The 12,488-nt window shown below is 45.4% G+C and overlaps 1 protein-coding gene across 1 annotated transcript in view; it reads left to right on the top strand.

Annotated features, from left to right (window-relative positions):
* Positions 1–12,488, top strand: part of ADCY5 (adenylate cyclase 5) — a 265,954-nt gene that overhangs the window by 203,172 nt on the left and 50,294 nt on the right. Inside the window, exons 6-8 of the mRNA XM_036744445.1 lie at positions 396–554; positions 2,339–2,480; positions 7,504–7,644. Of these exons, the coding sequence (XP_036600340.1) occupies positions 396–554; positions 2,339–2,480; positions 7,504–7,644 (442 nt within the window). The remainder of the gene's footprint in view (positions 1–395; positions 555–2,338; positions 2,481–7,503; positions 7,645–12,488) is intronic.

Consider the following 12,488-nt stretch of genomic DNA (forward strand, 5'->3'; position numbering starts at 1 on the left):
CAGATTGAACAGTCTCAGTACCTTTACCTGGATAGAACTGGGGGAATGGCTCTTTGATCTCTGTTTTTTATGACCCATCTCCATCATTACATCTGCTTTTCCTCTTCATCTTCAGTTGCCATCCCCCTGCCTTTCTCTCTCCTCCAGAGCCCATTCTTGACCCTCCAGAGGCCTTAGAATCACTAGAGCTTGGAATATTAGAGCTTGCCATAAAAGTCACCTGATCCAACCCTCCCAGTTTGTAAAGAGGAGGAAACCGAGCTTCAGTGAAAAGTGACTTGGCTAAGGTCATAGCCAGTAGTAAGTGGAGAAGTTGGGCCCTGAACTCAGATCTGCCCCCATCCACTGTTCTTTCCATGACACCACATTCTTCCTTACCCATCCTCCTTCTCCAGGTTGGTCCGAGAGGTGACTGGGGTGAATGTGAACATGCGTGTGGGGATTCACAGCGGTCGAGTACACTGCGGCGTGCTTGGACTGAGGAAGTGGCAGTTTGATGTCTGGTCCAATGATGTGACATTAGCCAACCACATGGAAGCAGGAGGCAAAGCCGGGTGAGTGACCCAACCCAGGTCGTTGGCGTTTGAGCTCACCAGCCAGCATCAGAGCGAGGCCTCAAAGTTCCTTGAGCCTGGCCCTGCCAAGTCACTTTCCCCTGGAATCAAAGGTTGAGGTAGGGATGAATGAAAGAAGAGAGGTGCCACTTCTGGGGGATGTCAGAATATTCAGGAGATTTGTTCATTCATTCATTTATTCAATAAGAAAGTATTTTTGTACTATTTATACCATGCACATGCCCATGATACCAGGCACTCATTGAGTACTAAGTTGTATAGCATCTAGTCCCAGCCCTCAAGGAACATGGAGTCTAGTGGGGCAGGAGGAAGGGCAGTGGTGTGTTGGTAAACAACCAGCTATCTTTTTATGATTTACCAATCTTTTATGATTAATCTGCATTCTTAACATCTTCTCCATTACATTCTTAAGTGTAGGAAATCAACAAAACAACAAATTAGACCATGACGTGTAGCACTTGATGACTTCTGAGCTTTTATAACAAGTCACCATAGTAGAAGGCAGAATGTGATACATGCATAAGCTAAAGGAATACAGAGGAGCAAATCATTTCCAACTCTCACCTTGGAGGAGGTGGCATTTGAACTGGACATTGAAAAATCGGTCAGGTTTTGACAGGTGCATCTACGTCTTAAGGCAGGGATCATTTCAATTGTCAATACCCAACAAACATTTATTAAGCGCCTACCTACTATGTGCCAGATACTCTGCTAAATGCTGGAGGTAAAAAGAAGAAAGAGAAAAGAATCCCCTGCCCTCAAGGAGTCTACAATCTAATGGAGAAAGACAACACAGAACAAGGAAGCTGGAAAGGTGGTGGGGAAAGGGCTTAGTCTTTCACGTTGGGCTTTTCTTTCTTAAAAATCTAGTGGAATCATTGCCTGACACCAGAGTGAGCATTAGATTTCTGTAGAGTTGAACTGAATTGACTTCCTGGCAGAGAGAATGGACTGAGCCAAGCTGAAAGTTCAGGAAATAGTAAATGCAGATTGGCTGATATGGAAAGTTCCTGTCCCGGAGTAATGGGAGATAAGACTGGAAAGGTCAGCTGGGACCACATTGTAGAGAGTTTAAATGCCAGGCTAAAGAGTCTAGACTCATCCCCTTGACCACTAATTTTATAATGTCTGGACATTTCTCAGGCTCCCTTGATAGTTGTTACTGTTAGTATCTGTTGATTGAGAAACCATGCAGTGCCAGAAATGACTGTGAATTCGGCAGTGTTTATGTAGTTTCTTTTTAAATAGGAATACATATAGATGCAATATTTATGATTTATTCAGTCTACAAAAGGCGTGTTTGCTTATTTATGGATTCATGGACCACTTGCAATAACTCCATGGTCCCTAGGAGGTTCATAACTCACAGGTTTGGAACCACTTCTCTGAGGAATGGGGAGTGGCCTGATCAGAGGTGATGCCTGGGAAGGATGAATCTGGTAGGAATTCACAGGACACATTACCGGGCTGGGTGAATCTGAAAGCAGTTAGGGGGCTTGTGCAGTAATCTAGTTATGGGGTGGAATGAACGAGATGAGTTGGCAGGGAATAGAAAGGATGAACAGTTGGGTTGATGGGATGATGGGGTAAAATTAGGATTAGGGTTGAAGTTAGAATTTCACTTCAAGTTTAGGGAGTTTAGGTCAAGCTTAAGGTTGTAGAGGGGGAAATGGCTTAGGATTGGTGTTGATTCTAAATCACACATCTGGCTCTGTCTTGCTGTGACCTCGTTCTCTTCCCCAATTGTGTTTCTTGGACTGTAGGCGCATCCATATCACCAAGGCCACGCTGAACTATCTCAATGGTGACTACGAGGTAGAGCCTGGCTGCGGAGGTGAACGCAATGCCTACCTCAAGGAGCACAGTATAGAGACCTTTCTTATCCTGCGCTGCAGCCAGAAGAGGGTGAGTCGGGGAAAAGGAAGCGAGAGGAACATGGAGGGCATCCACTCCTTGAGAGTGGAGGGGACAGCCTGGTACCCCCAGACCAGAGTTGAAACTAACAATACCGATGTCCAGAGCAAGCTTCAAAAGCCTCTCTAGGGCAAGAAATTTGCCTTCTAATGAACTCTTTCAGGTAAATTTAGTTAAGAGGGTCAGGGAAAGAGACTCCAGAACACCACCCTGTAGTGGGTAGAAACAGACTCCAGAACACTTCCAGGCTACTACTGGGGAGCATCGTACATGTGCTGAGGTAGGCCATGAGGTTGCTCTCCTGAGTGTGAACGTAGGGTGAGATTTAGTAACTTCCAATTTTAAGTAATTATCCTTGGTGTTAAGATAAATCTTTTCTGTGCTGCTGAAAGATAACTAAGTGCTGTCAAGACTTTCCAAATTGCAATGCCCTGGGAGAAAGCCCCGGTCATTCCACCCTAGTTCCAGTTCTTCTGCAGGATCCTCTTCATGGACCCTCTTCCTCATCTTCCTCCTGTTGCCTTTGTAAAAAGACATGGTGCTTTGATGGCCCAGAATACTCTGTGTAGTTCTCTCTGTCCAACTCAAGAAAACACCACACACACACACACACACACACACACACACACACACACACGCACACAGAGTTTGGAGCTGAAGACAGTGTAATGAAGGGCAATTTAAATGGTCATAGGAAGTAGGGGAGAGCCTAATGTGATGACTGCCTCAAACAATCAGAAGTCCTCAGTTTGGAAAGATGAACCCTAAAGGCTTTGGAATAGGGGAACACAAACTTGTTCACTAGATCTGAGTATGTTAGAACAAAGGGGCAACCCCTTGAAGCATCTGGGATAGAGAGCTAGACCTAGAGTGAGAAAGACATGAGTGTGAATCCTGCTTCATACACTTCCTAGCTGTGTGACCTTGGGCAAGTCACTTAACCCCTCTCAGTCTCAGTTTCCTCAACTGTCAAATGACCTGGAGAAGGAAATGGCAAACCACTCCAGTAGCTTTGTCTAGAAAATCCCAGATAGGGTCAAGAAGAGTCGGACATGACTGAAAAACTACTGAATGACAAATATATTGTGTGTGTGTGTATATATATATATGTATGCAACATATACGTGTGTATAGATGTATGAATGATATGCTTTGCAAAGTTTAATTTCTATATAGATATTCATTGTAAGCATTATTGTTATCAGTGTTGTTGCAGCTTAAAATAGGTAAACTGAGGACAAATAAAAGGATGTTTTGTTTGACACAGTAGGTAAAAGCTGTACAGAAATTATTACCCTGATATGGTTCTGGGGTACGTCCAGCCCCAGGTTGAATCAGACCTCATGTGTAATTTCATTAGGCTCATGAAGTGAGTAGCAGAAAGTAACGTTCCCATTGGTGGCAATAGTTGGGAAAAACATAATGAGGCTATTAAAAAAAAGTCTTTAGTGTTTATACCCTAAAGGCCAGAAGGGGGACAATATTATTCCATGCAAGTCCATTTTATATACGTCTACCATGACCCTCTCACTCAGGGAGTCCACCTCTTCCCCCAGTGCGGGACTCTGTCCCAGGATCTCTGTGCCTGTGTCTCTGCCTCTGTATCTTTTCTGTGAGTGGTTCTTGATCTTTTATCTACCTCTGTTTAATAGCTTTCTATATCCTGTTCTTAATCTGAAAATCAACAAGCAGTCTCTCTGTCTCCTCTCTTCCCCTCTCCTCACCTTTCCCCTCTCTCCTTTCTTCTTCCCTCCCTCCTCTCCTTTTTTTCCCCCTCTCTTCTTTTCTTCTCCTCCCATCCCCTCTGGAAGCCTTCCGGCTAAAAGACTAAGATGCTGACTAAGCAGCAGACACATTTGGATGCTTGCTTTGTAAAAGTGGATTGTCTAATCCATCCCTCCTCTTGTGCATTTGTATTTTTTCACATATCCATCACCAGAAATTTCTCTTAGTTTCCCAGAAAGTTCTGAAGAGCTTTCCATTCTTGCAAATATCCCTTGTATCTTCATCATCAAAATCATCTTCAGCTTTCAATTCTAAACCTTAATGCCCCTCCAAAGAGCATTTCCATATATAGAGCAGAACAGAAAAGGAAGATTCTCTACTGGGACTCGAAGTCTTCATTTTATGCCTCTTTTTTTTAAGTGTATGATAAATTCTATGTGTTAGTTTCAGAATTGTTTTCCTTTTCTGTTTCCTTCTGGACTTCCTTCTTTTTCTTTCCTATATTTAAAGAAGTTACAGCGACCCTCTTTTGGAGAGCATCATTATTGCTAATCTCCCCTCCCCTAACTCTCCCCCTATTAGAGAGAAAGAAAAACAAAACCTTTGTAACAATTAATGTAGTCAAGCATAATTAAACTATCCAATAGCCTTGTCCCAAAATGCAGGTCTCTGCCCTTTATGTCCCTCACCTCTTCACCAGGAGCAGGCTAACATGCTTTCATCATAGGTCCTTTAGAGACATGGTTGGTCGTTGATTTGATCAGAGCTCTTAAGGCCCCCTGCCCTCCCCCCAAGGTCATCGCCCTGTCTACTACATCAGAGCTGTCTTCATAAGACGGCCCTTCCTATCCTTAGCCCACAGAATTTAAGTTGGGATGTCACCTGCCATTTGTCCTCTCCTTCTCCACCTGCCCATCACTGGGGCAGTTCCAGACCTAGGCCTAATCCATTTTAGAAGTGTCGGTAACTATACATCCCTAGAACCTGAGATTGCAGTTAAATGACATCAGAAGTAAAGCCAGATCTCCAGGCATCCAGTCTCCTCTGTGGCCCTGCTTGGGGTAAGATGCATTTTGCAGAGCAGGAAGGGCATGTCTCCTAGAGACCAGGATACGGATTAGACAGATTGCTCATGGGCTCAGGTCCCTTTTATTTCTTTTCCCTTGGTTAAGTGACTTGCCCAGGGTCACACAGCTAGGAGGTGTCTGATGTTGGATTTGAACTCATGGTATCCTAACCTCAGGCCCAGTGCTCTAACCACTGAGCCCTACCTAGCTGCCTTGTGTATGTTGGGGGTGGGCGTAGGTGGGGGAATGTTGGGACGGGAGCATAGGGACAAGACTACCAAGGAAGAATCATGGACTAGAGGAAGGAGTCCTGGCAGTGAACCTGGGTTCGAATCCAGTCTCTGATACTTCATGCCTGTGTGACCTTAGGAAAGTCACTAACCTCTCTAGACCTGTTTCCTCATATGTAAAATGCATGGATTGAATTAGCTATCCTCAGAGATCCCTTCCAACTTAGTCTATGAACCTAGAAGGTCTAAAGCTTCTTAAGGCATGCAGACACCCACAAAAATGTTCTTCGGGGGAAAATGACCCCTAGAGGTGTTTCAAGGACAGCTTGGGGGGAATGGAGAAATCCCAGTTCCCCCACCCCCACCCCCACTCCCTGCTCCTTGTCTTCCTAAGGCAGACCAGCTTGTGAGGCCATTTTCACTGTGACCCAACCGAGCCAGATGGAATGTGTAATTTGAAAGTCTGGTGATTAACGCTGCTGGACTGGGGAGTGGGAAGGGGGAGAAGGTTCCCAGAAGGCGGAAAAAACATTTAGAATGTCACTGGACCATTGGGACCTTTGGGTGGGGAAGGGAAGCAAGAAGGCAATTGCATTACTCATTCCTTCCATCCCTGAGACATTAAACCTAGAGCTCAAAGGGTCCTTAGGCATCCTCTAATCCAGAGACTCTGAAACTTTTTGGGGTCCTGGACCCTTTTGTCTGGCTGATGAAGCCTGTGGTCGCCTTCTCAGAAAACTGTTTTCAAAAGTATAAAATAAATACATAGGATTACAAAGGAAGCCATTTATAGCGAAATACAATTATCAAAGTATTTTTAAACAAAAGTTCACAGACCTCAGATTCGACCCTTTTGTCACACAGAGGAGGAGGGCGCTTGCCCACAATCACATGGGTAGTGAGTGGGAGAGTGGGGGTTTGGCATCCGGGGGCACTGGCTCCAAATCCAGGCAGGTTCCTTCAGCTCATTCCTTGTTGCTTCTCTTTTGTGTACCCTTGGGGCTGGGGATAGGGAGTCCTGAGAAAGAGAGAAAAGGAGGAGGAGTTGTGTGAGGAAGAGATAGAGCAGAACTGAGAGAACAAATCCCACCACATGCGCACACTTGGAAAAGCTCCCACCGTGATGGGGAAGGCTTGATTCCAGTCCTCAGATATATACTTTTAGAGCTACTCTGAGAAATCGTTAGCTCCAAGCCCTTCATTACATAGATGAGGAAACGGAGGCCCAGAGAGGTTAAGAGACTCACCTAGAGTCACACAGATAGTCTGTGGCAAAACTAGAGCTTGAACCCAAGTCCCCTGACTCCAACCCCAGTTTTGTTTATTGTTCAGTTGCTTCAGTAGTGTCTGACTCTTCGTGACTCCACTTGGGATTTTCTTGGCAAAGACACTGAAGTGGTTTGTCATTTCCTTCTCTAGTTCATTTTACAGATGAGGAAACTGAGGCAAACAGAGTTAAGTGACTTGCCCAAGGTCACACAGTTAGTAAGTGTCTGAGGCCAGATTTGAACTCACAAGATAAGTCTTCCTGACTCGAGGCCTGGCTCTCTGTCTACTGTGCAACCTAGCTTTTCTTTTTGTCAAGCTATCTCAAGCTCTAGGGGCTATCACTCTTCCTCAAAGGAAGATACCCATTTCCCACCTGTCTTTCTGATTCTGCTCATTATGATGTGGGTTACAATGAGGAATACACATACATACACACCCTTTAGGTGGTGGCAATTCTGAGACACACCTAGCCACAAACATACAGGACGGGTGGATATGTGGACCACTTTGCAGACAACTAGACAAGTTTAATGAAATAAAAGAAGCCAAAGGATCGGGGAGGGAATGGGACTGGCTATGTAGACAGGATGAATCAGGCTTTGGAGAAGAGGTCTCATCTTCTTCTAGTGCTCAGATATCATGAGCTGATGAAGGGAAGTGGTTACATATGTAATCCAGGTACCTTCCATTCTCACACTGATTCTAACTGTGCTTTTTCTTCAGAAAGAAGAGAAGGCCATGATTGCCAAAATGAATCGCCAGCGAACCAATTCCATTGGGCACAATCCCCCACCCTGGGGTGCCGAGCGGCCCTTCTACAACCACCTGGGGTCCCACCAGGTCTCGAAGGAGATGAAGAGGATGGTGAGTTACCAATGAGATGGCCATGAAAATTGGGGGTGGGGGCAGGGGACAAGGGAGAAGGGGAGAAGAGAGGGGCACATTCATCAGACATTGGATAACAACAGCAATCCATTGCATTTATAAAATGCTTCAGTTTTTCAGTGTTCTCACATGTGTTACCTTATTTTATCCCCAAACCCAATTGAGAGATGGGATTTATTCTTCTGACTTTATATGACAGGTGGCAAAAAGGAAGGGAATAAACATTTACTGCATGCCTGCTATGTGCTCGGCACTGTGCCAAATGCTTTACAAATATTAACCCATTAGATCTTCACAACAACCGTGTGAGGTAGGCGCTATTAGGATTCCCACTTTATAGTTGAGGAAGCCTGGTGCTCTGCACAGACGAGGGGGTGGCAGTCAGTTTTTCAGTCCTTTCAGATTCTTTGTGACCCCATTCGGGGTTTTCTTGGCAAAGACACTGGAATGGTTTGCCATTTCCTCCTCCAGCTCATTTTACAGGGCAAACAGGGTTAAGTGACTTGCCCAGGGTCACACAGCTAGTAAGCATCTGAGGCCAAATTTGAACTCAGGTCTTCCTGACTCCAGGCTCAATGCGCCACCCCTGCTCTAGCCACTGTACCCCCAAGTTTTAGAGGAGAAACATAGCCCCAGGGAGAGACAACTTCTAGGTCATCTAGCCTAGGGTAGAGCCAAACTCTGAACCAACTTCTGATTGCAGACTGAAGGCTTTTGCCATCCAGTCACACAGCTGCATCCCGTTCCTGACCGTCCCCTCTCCCTTGGCAGAGCTCACTCTGCCAGGCTTAGGCGGGGATCTGGGACCTGCCAAAGCTCCAGCTGTTTGTTGGCAGCATTTGGCATTTGGTGAGGCCTTTCTCCTCCAGTCTAGTGGGGAGAAACGTGCCAGGTGTTGCCTGCGTCTGCTGCATTTCCCAGGCAACTGAAATTTCTCCCGAGCACGTACTGCCTGGAAACTGTCATTGTGATGCTCCCCAATGCTTTCTATGCTTTGGAAAGTCCCTAATCAGCCAGAGCTCTCCCTCAGTGGGGAAGGGGGAGGGGAGGCCTGAAAAAAGCAGAAACCAAAGGGGATTTATTTACTGGGTTCTGAAGCCTGTTTCAAGAGTGCCCCACCATTTTGGGGCTGGGGGAAACACACCAGGGGCTCGTCCATTCAGAGGGGCAAGATGAAGTGGATAAGCCTGGATTCCTGTGGTGAAGACTAGAGAAGAAAGGAGAAAGAAAAGAAAGGGATGGAAGTAAAAGTAGAAGGGGGGTGGGATATGGAGGAAGATGAATTATAATGAGGTTTTGTTTTCCTTTAAGAAAGATTAGTTTTTCAGATTCGTTTCCTCTGTTCACGGGGATAATCAAGGCTTCTCAGTGAAAGCCCTACCCACCCTAAGAAAAAGTGAGCAAGGAAGGTATGGGAGTGAAGGATTGTCCTACCTTTATGCTTATGCAAGCCCAGTGTTGAGGAATTAGGCGGGAGATGGTCCCAGTATGTCGCAGGAGCTAATTTAGAGTCAGATAATGCCAAGGCAGGTTTAAACTGCAACAAGAGAGATTAAAACTAGATAGAGAGAGGGACAGGAGCACTCAGTACCTGAGAAGACAACTGTTTATACTCTAGAGAGGCTGGCTGAACACTAAAATCTTAGATATTTGCTGATGTGGACAGTGAAGACTGGGACATAAAGGGTTGATCCAAAGACTCTCCAATGAATGTGTTTGGTTATGATGCCTAAAGCCTCTAACTGCAGTCACTTCGCAGCCCCATGTCCAAGCGTCATGTCCCCTTCCTTCTTCTTTTTGAGAGACTGACTTCTTTAATAATTGAGAATAACAAAAATCCTAATTCGTATGAAAATATAACTTTTAAAAGTTGATGCCTTTTTTTTACATAACCTAACCTAACCTAACACCACATCATTTCTTGACATGCTGAGTACTCCCCTACATCCCTAGCTCCCAAGTGTGCTTGTGTGAGCATGCGTACCCAACACACACACACACATACATGCAACATACATGTACACACATTAGCATGCACATACACATGCAATATACATGTGCACACATATGCATGTACACACCCACACTCCAAAACCTCCCTTGAAACCAAGGAAAACAGCAAGGGAAAACTTTGCTCCACAGCAGTTTCCCACCTCTCGGTAGAGAGGCGACATGCAAAACAACTTCCAAAAATGCAAAATTTCTTGTCTTTGCTACTCTCTATTCCCTTTCTTTTGCCCTGATTTTCTCTTCCTTTTTACTCCCTCTTTGAATAGTTTGTCTCTCTCCTCCTCTAATTCTCTTTCATTCTATTTCTTCCCTTCCTTCATCTCTATCCTCTTTTCCCCTCTTCCCTCCCCACCTTCTCTCTCCCATTTACCTCTACCCATCCCTACTTTTTCTGTCACTTTCCTTCCCATCATCCCTTCTCTGCTACATCCCCCCCTCCATCTTCTGCCAATCTGGTCTCTTCCCTATGCCATCTCTCTCTCTCTCTCTCTCTCTCTCTCTCTCTCTCTCCCCCTTTCTCTCTTTCTCCCCACCCCCCCTCCCCTTTGCCCTTTGGTTCTTCTACATCTACCAACCCCCACTCTTGGGTTCCCCCTCGTGCCTCCACTGCATCATCCTTTCCTAACACATTCCTAGGCAGCAGATATGACTGCTCTATGATGCTGCCATTCTGTTGTCTGGGCTTAACTCATACTCCTCTTGGTGTTAGCCTCTGGAGAGCCTAATTGGGCCACTGTGTAATTACTATGAGGGTTTTCCATAAACTACTTTTGGCTCTGGTGAGAAACCTTTGGTGAAGTGGGGCCTAAGGCTGCCTCCTTCTGGGTTAAGCATGCTGAGTATGGCTCATTCAGGTTTGTTGCATTCTCTTTGGGAGGAACTCTGTGATAGGTGTGGAGATTAAACTGAAATAGAAGCCTAAAATTACCCAGAATCTGGGGGCAGTTAGGTGGTGTAGTAGATAGAACACCAGCCTTAGAGTCAGGAGGTCCTGAGTTCAAATATGACCACAGACACTTACTAGCTGTGTGACCACGGCAGGTCACTTAAGCCTGATTGCCTCAAAAAAGAAAAAGTTACCCAGAATCTGATGCTGCTGGTCTTCAGAGGGGAAGAGGACTGGTGGTCAGTGCAAGGTCCATGAGAATCCCTGCCCTTTCTCTATCCAAGAGTGAAGCTACTTAGAGCTTCCATCACAGAGGTTCCCACAAGCACTTGAAAAGGGCCCTTCTTGTGGGCTGCAGAGGAGGAAAGGAGACTTATTTCTGCACTTTTAATGAGGATGTCATTATAGAAGGACTCCTGACTGAGTCCTGTGGGAGAAAACAGGATCTGTGGCCTCTAACTTCAGGGATCTCCCCATCTGATAGGAGAGAAGGGGGAGGATATTTCAGGCTGGAGGAAAGTCCTGAACCAAGGCTTGGAGGTAAAGAAAGGTAAAGGTCACGTGGACCTGAGCATGGAGTAGTTAGAGAAGTTTGTGGAGATGAGATAGGGTGTGTACTTATGGAGCAGGTGGGGGGGTAGGGGGCAGGGAAGAGGGCAAAGGATTGGTAGAGAGGGGTTTCAAAGCCCACAATTAGGAGCTTGGATTTGAAATGAGATGCTGTAGTCTGACCATCTGTCTCTAAGTAGGACTAATAGTCTAGTCTAGGAAAAACCTACCTTCTTTAAAGACATTTCAGGAATGTTCACTGTCCTTCATAGTCAGCACCTAACACCTCCATGAATTGCATAACTATAGACTCCAAGTCAGGAGGCTTGGGTCCTAGGCTGAGTTTTGTCACGAACTAGCAGTGAGGTAAGTCGAATAGAGTAGAAAGAGTGTGGGACTAGTAGTCTAAAGACTTTCAGTTCAAATTCTGGCTCTTCTGACTACTGTCCTTAGGCAAGTCCTCATCTATAAAATGGGGGAGAGGGCAAGATAGAGGACCTCTAAAGCCATTTCCAGGCAGCTAAGTGGTTCAGTGGATAGAGCACTGGACCTGAAGCCAGAAAGACCTGAGCTCAAATCCAGCCTCAGATACTTACTAGCTGTGTGATCCTGGGCAAGTCATTTAACCCTTTTTGCCTCAGTTTCCTCATCTGTAAAATGAGCTGGAGAAGGAAATGACAAACCACTCCAGTATCTTTGACAAGAAAACCCCAAAAGCTGGCCATGAAGAGTCAGTTACAACTGAGGAACAACTAAACAACAACAGCAATACATCTCTTTCCAACCATATAGACAACCTATAACCGCTCCTCTGATCCTCAGTTTACTCCATCTGCAGAATGGAGGGGATGGACCATATGATCTTTAGGGTCCCTTCCAACTCAGTCTGTGACAGATTTGCATAGAAACAAACTTAAATCCTTCTGGCTGTGACTGCAGACAGCCCCTTTGGTGGAGATGATGGTGCACAGCTGGTCTTCAGCTGCTGTAGTGAACTTTAAAAAAAAAAATTAAGTTTTCTAAGCAACCTAGATCTTCTAATCATTATTCAGACTTGAAATTTGCAGCAAGCAGCCTCCATTTCCTCAGGCTTTTCTCCTGACTTCTGGATCTATCCTCCTCTTCCCCAATGCCTCCAGAATGGAGCTATCACATCCTGGCCCAGACTTTTTTCGTATCAGCCAAATGATTTGATCGAGATCTTATGAACTGAGGGCAGATATAGCTCCAAGTTTGGAAATAAGTAAGGACAAGTAATACTGAGAGAGACAGGGACAGGACAGAGTCAGATTCTGGTCATTTGTCGAATCTTTAATAGGTATGTTCATTATGAGATTATAGGGATTCGAGCTAGACAGGACCCTAGAAATCATTTAGT

The sequence above is a fragment of the Trichosurus vulpecula genome, chromosome 2 (genome assembly GCF_011100635.1).
Source record: "Trichosurus vulpecula isolate mTriVul1 chromosome 2, mTriVul1.pri, whole genome shotgun sequence".
NCBI lineage: Eukaryota > Metazoa > Chordata > Mammalia > Diprotodontia > Phalangeridae > Trichosurus > Trichosurus vulpecula.